We start from the raw sequence: 13237 nt of genomic DNA on the forward strand, positions 1-13237 counted from the left end.
ATAAATTCGTTATGTGTTTCCCACAACTTAAAAAACAAATTTAAGAAGAAAATAATAAAGAGGAAGCAGCCTCAAGCTATGCTCTTCCTCTTTGAATTTGTTTAAAGAAACAGAGCCTCGCCAGCTCTAAGGACAACGACAGTACCTCAAGACCCAACCTTGCTTTCCCCAAAGTGGGAACCTCCTCCTTGCGCTAGGTGTCACTCTCGCCCGGCGGCCCTCGCCCCGCCCCGCCCCGCCCCCGCGCAATTTCCTCCAATCGCAAGCTTGGCCACGCCCCCTTGGCTGTCTCCTCTTTCCTGCATCCGGGTTCTTTCCTGCATGCCGGCTGGGAAAGCATGGAGGTCCGCGGCCAGCTTCGTGCCAGCCCCAGCTCAAGCTGTTCGTCGTCCACCCAGAGCTGCTCGGGGGTCGCAGTGTCCAGCGAGCTGCTGACAGTGGGGAGCGATGTCCGAGGAGGTGAGGGGCCGGTGGCGGCGGCGGACGCGCGGCCCCTCACCCTGGACGGGAGCCCCCGGGACCGTGCGAGGCCGCGGCGGGGCTGGGGCGGATCGCGGGCGGTTCTGTTCCGCCAGGTACTGGGCGGCGGGGCTGCTCCGGTGCGTCCAAGCTGGGTCGCAAAGCGGAGCGAGGGCGGTGGGGCCGGCTGTCTGGGTCCGAGCCCTCGCTGGTAGGGGAGGCTGCTGATTATTGAGCTTAGCACTGCGCTCCTCCCCCTGCGTGCACACATCACTCCAGAGTGCAGCTGTCTCGTGGAGGGAGACGTGCACGGAATTTCAGACGCTAACGTAGAATTAAAGGATGGCTTCGAATCCAGGCTCCACAGTGGGCCTTCTAGGAGACTCGTTAACCTTCTCCAAATCTCCGCTTTTACTTTTTTACCAATAGAATTTCTGTGAGTAAGAGGAGAATGCATAAAAGGGCCTGGGACTGTTCTAAGTAGGTTGAAGGAAAGATTTTATTCTAGCTTGAAGAAAAGGTGAGAATCCAGAGCTTGCGAAGAAGTTAAAATAACAATGATAGCCAAAGCTTGTATAGTGCTTACTACGCCTCAGGAATGAACGATTTTAATCCTCACGATCCTGTGCAAAAGGTTCACTTGTTATCTCCATTTTATAGGTGAGGAAGTTGAGGCCTGGTGTGCATACAAATAAAAAGCCAAACAGATATTAAAGAATGTATCTGAAAGTCTTGCGGCTGGAAAGTAGCAAAGCTGGTGAGGTGGTTCCAAGCAGCCTGGTTGCAGACTCTGCTCTTAACTCTGATCCAATCACTAGTCCTTAAGTTGTAAATATTCAGTGGATGTTTCTTTAGCTCTCTCTGCTTTGAAGAAGAACAGGATTTTTGTACCAGAGAGTGAATAGATTTTCCAGGTATTAGAAATGGTGTACAAATCCAGTAGCTGGGGAGGCTGAGGCAGGAGGATCACAAGTTCAAGGCCAGCCTCAGCAACTTAGCAAGATCCTGTCTTAAAATATAAATGTCTGGGGATGTAGCTCAATGGTAGAGCACCCCCCCCCAGGGGTTCAGTCCCCAGGACCACAATAAAAAGAAAAGAGAGAGAGAAAGAAATGGTGCGCAGAGTCTTGAATTTTAAAAGTCCTGTTCTGAGAGCTCTCATGGGCTAGAGAGTCGAGTTGACTGGAGAAAAAGTGAGTGAGAAAAGCTGAAAAGGTGGAATGGGAGACAAAATTTCCCCCAGAGCTGCTTTGCCTAGGTTGGGCATCTCTGAAGAAGTAACCAGAAGTAACAGATGAAGAAACAAATGCTCCAAATGCTAGAAACGATTTCTGGCTTCATTTGACCGTTATTATACTCGGTACTGCGTCCTCTGTCATTACAGACTCCCATTTGTCCACTGATGCATTTCTGATCTAGAAAGGTGCAGTGTAATGTGCATTTATTACTCATAGGTGATATAATAGAGGTGAAGGAGACAGGCTAAAGAAAGGGGAGGTGGATATACACACAGAGTCCTAATATGCTGGAATTTGGAGTATTTTTTTCTTTTTTAACAGTGCTAGCGATTGAACCGAGGGCCTTGCATGTGCTAGGCGAGCACTCTTTCACTGAGCTACACCCCTAGACCTCATCCCTTATCATTTTTATTATGCTATAATAAATAAGTTTCTATGTGTTTCCAGGTATATGGGACAGGTTACTCATTAACTCCAAGCCTAACTCCAGAAAGACTTCCACTCTTCAGACAGTTCGGATAGAGAGGAGTCCGTGTAAGTACCTCATTCCCTGTCTTGTGATCTCTAATGCTGAATTTTGTTTAATTAAGATGTTATTTGATGGTGTCCCATGGTCTGTCTTCATGGTCAGACATCATGCCACAGAGTCCAGTGGAATAAGTCCTATTGAAAAGTCAATACACAAGGATAGAATTTCTTATGTTACCCCTGCTTCTTTAGAGGATGACTTTTCCTGAAAAACTACTCAAGGTGTGCATTTTTGGAAGCCAAAAACAATTATTGTTAATAGCTGGTGTGGTGATCTGCTCCTACAATCCTAGTACTTGGAGGCTGGGGCTAGGGAATCACTGGAGTCCAGCAGTTTGAGACCAACGTGGGCAGCATAGTGAGACCCACTCTCAAAAAAGAAACCAACAAAAACTATTGCTGGCACCATGTCATGTGTCTCTAATTCCAGCTATCTGGGAGGCTGAGGCAGGAGGATTGCACGTTAGAGCCCAGCTTGGATATATTAGCAAAACCCTGTTTAAAATACAATAAAATAAAAGATAGTTATAGCTTAGTAGAGGGAGAAATTGCCAGTGCTGCAAAAAAAAAACAAGAAACAATTATTGTTAATCTCTGTGGGGTTTTTTTTAGTAAGCCCTAAACTTAATATACGTATATAGAAAAGCACCACTACATCCCTCTGAATTGGACGCAGGTACGTAAATGATAAATGTTGCTTACGGTATGCTTACGGACATAACAAGGCCGGTCCTCTTTATTAATTATTCTATAATATTGTTGTCCTGCACATTGGGTAAATTTCTTCAGCACTCACTGTTCAAACAACTCTCATATACTAGTCAATATTTCTGTAATTCAGACTTAATGTCAAAAATGTAATGAAAACAAGGTAAATGATGCAGGAGGTTATCACATCTTTAAACTAAGAAATCATGAGTTTTCTAAAAATCATTCTGTGCACTGAATCTATAGTAGCTAAAATGACTACCTGGTAGCTTTTCGTTCAGATTTTGTGTGGACATAGGTTTGCATCTTGGGGAGGTACATACTTAGAAGTGAAATTGCCCAATTGCTTTTTCAAGTTCATCTGTCGTTTTGCATTCCTGAGAGTAAGGTATGGGCTTTAGTTGCTGCATATCCTCACTAACATGGACTGTGGTCTATTCTGTTGAGTGTATGCAGTGGTATTAGTTTGTGTTTTTTGTTTTTTAGGTTTTTTTTTTTGGTACTAGGAATTGAGTTCCGGGCACTGCTTTATCACTGAGCTACATCCCCAGCCCTTTTTATTTTCATTTTGAGATAGGGTCTTGCTAAGTTACTGAGACTGGCTTTGAGCTTACTGCCTCAGCCTACTAAGTGTCTGGGATTACAGACGTGTGCCACTGTAACTAGCAAGCATCTTTTCTTTTTTCTTTTTTTAAATGTTGCTTGTTCTTTACTTTCTAAATCATACTCATTTACACATTGACTCCTGAAATATACATAAACATTATTTTATGACAAGACAGAATATCTACATTATCTCAACTACACAAAAAGAAAACAGGTCCAAAATAATATTAAGGGACTTCCTTAGTTAAAACTACAAAACTAAGGATATATATATGCAAATATATATTTAAATCCCTGCTTTCCCATTCCTTTTATTTTTTAAAGCTAAATTTTATACAAATAATATCTGCTCTTATAATTTCCACTCAGATTAAAGGTATTGTACCCTGTCACTCAAGCCAAACCTCCTTCTCCTTTACCAGCCCCCCACCTCTAATAATCAAGTGTTAACAAGACATCGTCCTAAATTTCTCTGGAACAGATCTCTTCATTAGTTTCCTTTTGCAAGTCCATTTCTTCATAAGTCTGTTGTGTGAGATTTTAATTGCTCTATCTCAGTTTTCTCCTCTTCAGTCAGTGGTGACAGCTCCAGGTCTGTTTGCTTTTGTAGTTCTTGTATCATGGTCATAGTCTTATTCAAAGTGGCATAAATGTGGCTCTTTGTGTCTTTCTGCTCAACAGCAACTGATTCAGAATGTGCATATAAAGTTCGATAGCGAGACTTTATCGCAGACAAATCCTGTAAGACTGTAACTGGATTTTTCACAACAGTACTGGAAAGACAATGACTAGGAAGAGTCCTTTAGTCAGTCAGATGGTGCCATTGGACCACAATGATTGGTTGTTCTGGCCTGCTGGATCAGGATGTTTTCTCTTAAGTTCATATTCCAGTCTATACTCAATGTAATCCAGATCAGAGTTGGCTTTCTGGAACATCAGTTCGAGCTTATCGACCTCCGCCTCCATGTTGAATAGTTCAAGTGCCTTTTCATGTGTTACTGTTTGTGTGTTTTTGGTGAACTATCAGTTAAATCTTTGGTCTGTTTAAAATATATTACCTTCTTGATAAACACCATTTTTTATAGTGCAGGGCTGCTGGTGATGATGTCACTAGCCTTTGTGTTTTTTTTTTTTTTTTTTTTGGTTTAACTTATTTATTTATTTTATTTTATTTACAGTATTGGGGATTGAACCTAGGTGTGCTCTATCACTGAGTCACATCCCCTAGCTCTTTTTATGTTTTATTTTGAGACAAGGTCTCCCTAGGTTGCTTCAGGTCTCCCTAAATTGCTGAGGTTGAAATTGCTTCAACTTGAAATCCTCCCCCAAGTTGCTGGGATTACAGTCATGTGCCACCATGACTGGCTTCTCTGGCTGCTTTTAAGATTTTTCTTATTGTTCGTTTTCATCAACTTGATGATGTGCCCCATAGTTTTTCTTGTGATTTTGGAGCATGGGGATTCACTGACCTTATTGGATCTATGGGTTTTTGTTTTTTTATCAAATTTTGGGAAATTTTCAGTCGATTTTTTTTCTTTGAATACTTTTCTCTGACTCTCTTCCTCTCTTACCTTACCTGGAGGGAATCTGTTACACATTCTGCCAGTTGAAGTTGCCCCACGGTTCCTTGATATCTGTTAGTATTTTTTCAGTCTTACTTTTTGTTTTATTTTCAATAATTTCTATTGCTCTTCATTCAAGTTCACTCATCTTCTCTATTGACTAATTTGTTAATCCTGAATCAGAAATTATAATTTCCTTCTCTGCATGTTTAATTTGAGACCTTTTATCTTTTGTTTCCTCATTGTGCTTTGTTGAGTAGATGTAGTATATTTGTGTAGCTATTGTAACATTCTTATTGCTGATTATATCATCTGTATCATTGCTCCTTATTTACATGTTTGGAAATTGTGTGTGTGTGTGTGTGTGTGTGGCCTCACACATGCTGGGCCCGTGCTCTGCCTCTGAGCTAGGTATGTCCCTAGCCCATTTCAAAATTTTATTATATTCGGTTGGTAGAGTGTTTGCCTCACAAGCACAAGGCCCTGGGTTCAAATCCCCAGCACCGCAAAAAAAAAAAAAAAGTGGCATAGAGTTTATTATATTTTTGTTTAAGTTTATCATATTTTATATGTTGGTTGGTTGGTTTGTTTGTGGGGTTTTTAAGTTCCAGGGATTAAACCCTGAGCCTCCCATGTGGTGGGCAAGCATTCTACTGCTGAGGTACCTCAGCCCCCACTCCTTTTTCTTTCTTTCTTTTTTTTTTTTTTATTTAAATTTTTATTTTTACAGACTGCATTTTGATTCATTGTACACAAATAGAGCAAAACTTCTCATTTGTATGGTTGTACATGATATAGATTCATACCAGTCATGTAATCATACATACACATGGGGTAATACTGTGTCTCATTCTACTATTGTTCCTTCTCCCACCCCGTCCCGCCCCATTTTCCTCTACACCATCCGAAGTTCCTTCATTCTTCACCCCCTCACCCCCCTCATTATGTATCATCATCCACTTATCAGAGAAAACATTCGGCTTTTTGCTTTTTGGGCTTGGCCTGTTTCACTTAGCATGATATTTTCCAGCTTCATCCATTTACCAGCAAATGCCATAATTTTATTCTTCTGGCTGGCTGAGTAATATTCCATTATATATATATATATATAATGGAATATATATATTCCATTATATATATATATATATATAATATATATATATATATATCCCAGTTTCTTTATCCGTTCATCAATTGAAGGGCAACTTGTTTGGTTCCACAATCTAGCTATTGTGAATTGAGCTGCTGTGAATTTTGATGTCGCTGTGTCACTGAAGTATGCTGATTTTAAGTCCTTCGGGTATAAACCGAGCAGTGGGAGAGCTGGGTCAGATGGTGGGTTCATTTTAAGTTTTTTGAGGAATCTCCACACTGCTTTCCAGAGTGGCTGCACCAATTTGCAACTCCACCAGCAATTTATGAGTATGCCTTTTTCCCCACAGCCACACCAACACTTATTATTGCTTGAGTTCTTGATAATGGCCGTTCTAATTGGAGTTAGATGAAATCTTAGGGTAGTTTTAATTGGCATTTCTCTAATTACTAGGGATGATGAGCACTTTTTCATATATTTGTTGATCACCTGTATATCTTCTTCTGTGAAGTGTCTGCCCATTTCCTTAGCCCATTTATTGATTGGGTTCTTTGTATTTTTGGTGTAAAGTTTTTTAAGTTCTTTATGAATTTTGGAGATTAGTGCTCTGAAGTGAGTGTGGAAAAGATTTCCTCCCACTCTGTAGGCTCTCTTTTCACATTTTTTATTGTTTCCTTTTCTAAGAAAAAGCTTTTTAGTTTGAATATATCTCATTTATTGAGTCTTGCTTTTATTTCTTGTGTTACGGGGGTCTTGTTAAGGAAGTCTGGTCCTAAGCCAATGTGATGGAGATTCGGGCCTACTTTTTCTTCTGTTTGATGAAGGGCCTCAGGCCTAATTCCTAGATCCTTGATCCATTTTGAGTTGAGTTTTGTGCAGAGTGAGAGATAGGGGTTTAATTTCATTTTACTGCATATGGATTTCCGGTTTTGCCAGCACCATTTGTTGAAGAGGCTATCTTTTCTCCATTGTATGTTTTTGACAACTTTGCCTAGTATGAGATAACTGTACTTATGTGAGTTTGTCTCTGTGTCTTCTATCCTGTACCATTGGTCTACCAGTCTGTTTTGGTGCCAGTACCATGCTGTTTTTGTTACTCTTGCTGTATAGTAGAGTTTAAGTTCTGGTTTTGTGATACCTCCTACATCATCCTTCCTGACCAGGATTGCTTTGGCTATTTTGGGTCTTTTTTTCTTCCAGATGAATTTCATGATTGCTTTCTCTATTTCTATGAGAAATGTCACTGAAATTTTAATTGGAATTGCATTAAGTCTGTATAGCACCTTTGGAAGTATGGCTATTTTGATAATATTAATTCTGCCTATCCAAGAACACAGGAAATCTTTCCATCTTCTAAGGTCTTCTTCAAGTTCTTTCTTTAATGTTCTGTGGTTTTCATTGTAGAGATCATTCACCTCTTTTGTTAGATTGATTCCCAAGTATTGTATTTTTTTTGAGGCAATTGTGAAAGGAGTTGTTTTCCTCATTTCCCTTTCAGATGGTTCATCGCTTATGAATAAAAATGCTTTAGATTTATGCATGTTGATTTTATATCCTGCGGCTGTGCTGAATTCATTTATGAGTTCTAGAAGTTTTCTGGTAGAGTTTTTTGGATCCTCCAAATATGGAATCATGTCATCAGCAAATAGTGACAGCTTGAGTTCTTCTTTTCCTATTTGTAGTCCTTTAATTTCTTTGGTCTGTCTAACTGCTCTGGCTCTTTTTTTTTTTTGGACAAGTTCTTACTGAGTTGCCCTCTCTTTCCTGGAACTTGCATCCCTGTGCCTCATTTTTCCCAGTAGGTAGAATGACAGGCATATACTTCCATACCCAGCTGCATGTTTGGCAATTTTTTTATCGAATGCTGGGATTTTTAATTTTATTTATTGTATTCTGGCCTTTGTTTAATGTAGAAAAATTACAACTGGCCCAGTTTCAGGGCTTGTCACATACTCTCCTAGAATATGGCAGAAATAATTGGCTTCTGAGAATGACGATTCAGGCTGAGTATGTTGGTACTTGTTTTGCTTCACCGGATTCATTAGTTAAAATCAGCAGCTGAGCAGGGCATGGTGGCACACACTTGTAATCCCATCAGTCCCAGCTACTTGGGAGGCTGAGGCAGGAGGATTGCAAGTTCAAGGCTGACCTTGACTACTTAACAAGGCCCAACCAATTTAGTGAGACCCTCTTTCAAAATAAAAAATAGAAAGGGCTGGTGTTGTAGCTCAGTGGTAAAGTACCCCTGGGTTCAGTCCCTGGTACCCCAAAGCAGAAAGAGATCCTGCCTGTGTAATAGATTTGAGTCGTCAGACGCAGGAACACCTTGATGTTGGTCTGTGTGTCTGGATGGGGAGCAGATCTAACAGTTACTCTGTGCCAGGCTGTGGGTGTGTGATGGTCCTGAGCAGTCCTTCCAGCAGCCTTATTTTCCAGTTAAAGATCGTTCATTTGTCCCTTACCATCGTTTTCTTTCTTCCTTCTGTCCTCTGGATATTTTAGTCATCTGTGTGTCGCCCTAGTAGTGGCTTAATAAATTTTGAGAGTCCATTCTGTGCATAGTTTTGTGTGAGGCCTCTTGAGATAAAAGGAAGTTAAATACCCCGTGTTTGTTGACTCCTCTGTGTTCAGCATGGTGCCTGGTAGTTATCACCCCTCTGTCATAGAGGAGCACCCCAGGTATCGAGTGGTAAAATCATATTTATTGGTTAGTACCCTTGGTTGCAGAGAGGTGAAACGCGGCTCAGATTGTCTAAAGAAAAGAAAGAAAGTATGTTGGCTCATTTTAGTGGGTAAAAGGCCCAGCAGCAATTTCCAGCGCATCTGGATCCAGGTGCTCGGTGCCCTGAGAGGTCTGCAGCTCTGGATCTAGATCAGGCCCTCCCCATCTGTGGCAAGCTGGCTGGTCTCTCAGAAGGCCCAGCCTCGGATTCACTCAGAGGAGTTGTTTCTTGAAGTGCAAACCCCACAGATTGGTCGGGTATTAGCCCAGGCAGAGCATTCGTCTCTGTGTGCCATCGAACATGTTACATGGCCGAGGTGTGGGAGTTTCAGGCGTGTGGGATGAGAGCTGAGTGACTGACAGTAACACAGGCTTAAACGGAAGATGAGAAAGTGGGGGAACAGAGGTTGGGCAGCGCTGACAATCATTCCGTAATTAACTTGCTCAAGGTCAGTTGTGAGGTGGAGCGGAGAGTAATGACCTTGTCAGTCTGTCAGCCTCGAGCCTGGCATACTCAACTCACGTCAGATTGTCTCCTTATTCGGGTACTTGTTTTTGAATGCCAGGCTTTCAGCAGTTTGTAGTTCTGGGGTTGTGTGGGAAATATGAATAAAACATCTGAGCCAGGCACAGTGGTGCACGCCTGTGATCCCAGCTTCTCAGGAGACTGAGGCAGGAGAGTTGCGAGGTTGAGGCCGCCCTGGGCAGTCAGCAAGACCACGTCTCAAAACAGTCACCTAAGGGCTGGGGTCGTAGCTCAGTGGTAGAGTGCTTGCCGAGCATGTGGAGGGGCCTGGCTTCAGTCCCAAGACTGCAAAAGCAATTTTTCTTTTTAAAGAAATAATTAGGTGCTGAATTGTATCGTCCTGCTGCTTTAAGAACTCCCTGCCTTGGCGTGGAGACACTCACGTGTGAAGAGGATCATGAGATCAGCGCGAGCCTGGGCAGCTAAGACTCTGTCTCAAGAAGAAATTCAAAACAAGGGCTGGGGATGTAGGCCTCAGTGGCAACGTGCTTGCCGAGCATGTGAGGCTCTGGGTTCGATTCTCGGCACTGGGGAGAATGCAGAAGTGGGTAGAGGTCCTTCACACGGGACCTTGAAAGATCCGCCATCACTGCTGTTCAGTCCAGATGCGTTCTACGCAGAATCCTGGGTCTCGGATGTACTGACATGAAAGTCGCTGTGCCTTTTCTCTCTCCATAGTGTTAGACCGGGTTCAGGCCTTTCTCCCACAGATGGCCCGGGCAAATGAGAACCTGAGGAAGGAAATGGCAGTTGCTCCGCCTGGTCGCTTCGACATTGAGAATACAGACGGGACTCTTGGAAGAGTGATACAGATGGTAACTATGCTCTGCTTTCATTTCCTATGGTGAGATCAGCAATGCACCTCCTACCTGAAAGTCAGAGTGAGAACTCTCCCACTTAATCTTTCGTTTTTAGGGCGTGGGGGGTACTGGGGGTTGAACTCTGAGCCACATCCCCAGCCCCATTTTGTATTTTATTTAGAGACAGGTCTCACTGAGTTGCTTAGCACCTCACTTTTGCCGAGGCTGGCTTTGAACTTGTGATCCTCCTGCCTCAGCCTCCTAGGTCGCTGGGACTGCAGGCATGTGCCATGGCACCCAGCCCCACTTGATCTTTAAGTGTTGATTTTCCTCGCAAGAGTCTCGTCCACCACTGCAGAGGCATCTAGACGTCTCATGGTGCCTTGGCCAGTCTGTGAGCTTCTGTGGGTGGAGTTTGGGATTTCGTCATGTGGGGTCACAGGTGGGCTTTTTCAAGCCAGATACCACATTCGTTAACTTGAAGCATTGATTTGTCCTAGCTGAATTTTTTTCCCAAAAGAGGTAGTTATAATCTGATTCGCTGAGTGTGTGAAAGCGAGTGACGTGCTGATGAGAAATGATGGCTCCCGCGAGCTTCCGGTGAAACTGCTGGTCTGTGCTCCTTCTGTTGCCCCTGGAACTCCCTCCGTGACACTGGTGTCGGAACAGGCTGGCGGCGTGGCCAGCAGCACCCGTTCATCGGAACCCGGTGCCGTCTGCCTTCAGAACAGATCCCCAGCCCAGTCCTCCGCGTCACCTCCTTTGCTGCCTCTCTGTCCAAGTCATGGTTTCTCCTTTGAGCTCCTGCGGTGGTTTCCTGACGGGCCTCCTGCCGCTGCCCTCTTCTCCCAGCGTGTGGCCCGCAGCTTCGTCCCTGAGGCCCTCCCGTCACCTTCACAGTGACTGGCTTCACCGGCTCTGTGACCCGCCTCCTGCTCGCTCTCTCTGACCTTCTTTTCCTCACAGCCCCTTGTCTGCTGCCCTGGGCTCCAGTGGCCCTGCTCCAGGTCTCCGGGGTGGTTTTCCCGCCTATAGTGCGTTTGTCTGCATTTCCGCATCTTGACTCATCTCTTCTCAGCTGTCACCTCATCAAGAGGGCTTCCCTGGATCTTACCCTATTTTATTTTTCTCTGTTTTCACCCCCCCTACACTGTGCTTTATATGTATTTATTTTCCTTTCTTTCCCCCATAGAACAGGGATCAGTAAACGTTTTCTGTAAGCAACGGGATGGGTAAATACTTTGGGCTCTCTGGGCCATTCTTAGTTCATAGGCTGAGCAAAAGTGGGTGGTGGGTAGCAGGTAGCAGGTAGGGTTTGGCCTGCAGATTGTCATTTGCTGGTCCCTGCTGAAAATGAAGGCATGGGTTTTGTTTTGATTTTGTGTTGTTGAATCTCTAGAATCTGGTGAGCTGCCTGGCTCGTTTTAATATTTGAATGAAGGAAGTGTGTTCGCGATATATGTCCTATGAGGCTATAGGACACCTTTTAGACTTTAATGTCAGTCATCACTGTAGTGGATCTTTGGCAACTGAAAGCATGATAGTGTCATATTCTATTAAAAACATTTCTTTTTTATTCTTTTTTTTAACTAAAATCTTTTTTATTTTTACAGACTGCATTTTGATTCATTGTACACAAATGGGGTACAACTTTTCATTTCTTTGGTTGCATACAATTTAGAGTCACACCATTCATGTAATCTTACATATACATAGGGTAATACTGTTTCATTCTATGATCTTTCTGTCTCACACCCCCTTCTATCCCATTTTCCTCGACACCTTCCAAAGTGCCTTCATTTTTCTCTTCCCCCCCATTACCTCCCCTCGTTATATATTGTCATATATATTGTCATGCACTTATCAGAGAAAACATTCGGCCTTTGGTTTTTTGGGCTTGGCCTGTTTCACTTAGCAGGATATTTTTCAATATCCATTTACCAGCAAATGCCATAATTTTATTCTTCTTTATGACTGAATAATATTCCATTGTGTATGTATACCACAGTTTCTTTATCCGTTTGTCAATTGAAGGACATCTAGGTTGGCTCCACAATCTAGCTATTGTGAATTGAGCTGCTATGAGCATTGATGTGAATCACTGTAGTATGCTGATTTTAAGTCCTTTGGGTATAAACCGAGGAGTGGGATAGCTGGGTCAAAAGGTGGGTCTATTCCAAGTTTTTTGAGGAATCTCCACACTGCTTTCCAGAATGACTGCACCAATTTGCAACTTCACCAGCAATGTATGAGTGTACCTTTTCCCCACATCCACGCTAACGCTTATTATTGCTTGTGTTCTTGATAATAGCTATTCTAATTGGAGTTAGATGAAATCTTAGGGTGGTTTTGATTTGCATTTCTCTTATTACTAGAGATGATGAGCACTTTTTCATATATTTGTTGATCACCTATTTATCTTCTGTGAAGTTTCTTACCCTTTGTGTGTCTTTATGCTGAATATCGAGTACTTCCAAAAATTACAAGTTTTAGGGAATCTTCATGAAGTAGGTTTCTCACCTGATATTTTTTGCAGGATGTGGCCTTATTTGAGATGGATCACTCAGATTCAAAAGAAATGGACAGTTCAGAGGAGAGTTCACAAGAGAGCTCGGAGGACAGTCCCGAATCTGAGGATGAAGGTGACGGCATCTCTGAAGTCACCATCGACAACATTAAGCTTCCTAACTCAGAAGGTGGAAAAGGCAAGATTGAAGTTCTGGACAGTCCGGCAAGTAAAAAAAAGAAGCAGTGAAGAAATCGGTCTGCAAAGGAACAGGTGCTGCATGTCTGCTGATGCTGTGGGAAAGAATGTGGTTCATGGGCTGTTTTACATTTCTGAAACTGATAGTGCTCTTATGTGTTGAAAGAAAAACTTTAGACAAAGTCATTGGTTTATTTGAGCAAAGAACAGTTCATAAACTGGGTGGCACTCAAAATGGAAAGGAGGAGGTTCAGAGAACCCCAGTGTATGATGGCCAGCATAGAAATAAAG

At 42.8% G+C, this 13237-nt stretch overlaps 2 protein-coding genes across 2 annotated transcripts; one reads left to right on the forward strand and one right to left on the reverse strand.

The window, feature by feature from the left end:
• The first annotated feature begins 297 nt into the window (after nt 1–297).
• On the forward strand, nt 298–13045 carry NOPCHAP1 (NOP protein chaperone 1). The gene is made up of 4 exons (XM_079141411.1): nt 298–459; nt 2145–2231; nt 10121–10257; nt 12779–13045. Exons 1-4 carry the CDS (start codon nt 339–341, stop codon nt 12995–12997), a joined length of 564 nt encoding a protein of 187 aa, XP_078997537.1. The 5' UTR covers nt 298–338; the 3' UTR covers nt 12998–13045.
• On the reverse strand, nt 3627–4680 carry LOC306661489 (SKA complex subunit 2-like). Its single transcript, XM_079140487.1, has 2 exons — nt 4372–4680; nt 3627–4312 (listed from the first exon to the last, which is right to left on the reverse strand). Exons 1-2 carry the CDS (start codon nt 4503–4505, stop codon nt 4057–4059), a joined length of 390 nt encoding a protein of 129 aa, XP_078996613.1. The 5' UTR covers nt 4506–4680; the 3' UTR covers nt 3627–4056.
• Nucleotides 13046–13237: the final 192 nt, after the last annotated feature.

The sequence above is a fragment of the Sciurus vulgaris genome, assembly GCF_902686455.1.
Source record: "Sciurus vulgaris genome assembly, chromosome: 5".
In the NCBI taxonomy this organism is placed as follows: domain Eukaryota; kingdom Metazoa; phylum Chordata; class Mammalia; order Rodentia; family Sciuridae; genus Sciurus; species Sciurus vulgaris.

Excerpts from the sequence above, each read along its gene's own strand:
- NOPCHAP1 (XM_079141411.1), top strand. The coding sequence starts at position 339 with ATGGAGGTCCGCGGCCAGCTTCGTGCCAGCCCCAGCTCAAGCTGTTCG. Across the intron at positions 460-2,144 it reads GGGGAGCGATGTCCGAGGAG|GTATATGGGACAGGTTACTC; the intron begins GTGAGGGGCCGG and ends ATGTGTTTCCAG. Across the intron at positions 10,258-12,778 it reads TTGGAAGAGTGATACAGATG|GATGTGGCCTTATTTGAGAT; the intron begins GTAACTATGCTC and ends TATTTTTTGCAG.
- LOC306661489 (XM_079140487.1), bottom strand. The coding sequence starts at position 4,505 with ATGGAGGCGGAGGTCGATAAGCTCGAACTGATGTTCCAGAAAGCCAAC. Across the intron at positions 4,313-4,371 it reads GGCCAGAACAACCAATCATT|TACTGTTGTGAAAAATCCAG; the intron begins GTGGTCCAATGG and ends TTGTCTTTCCAG.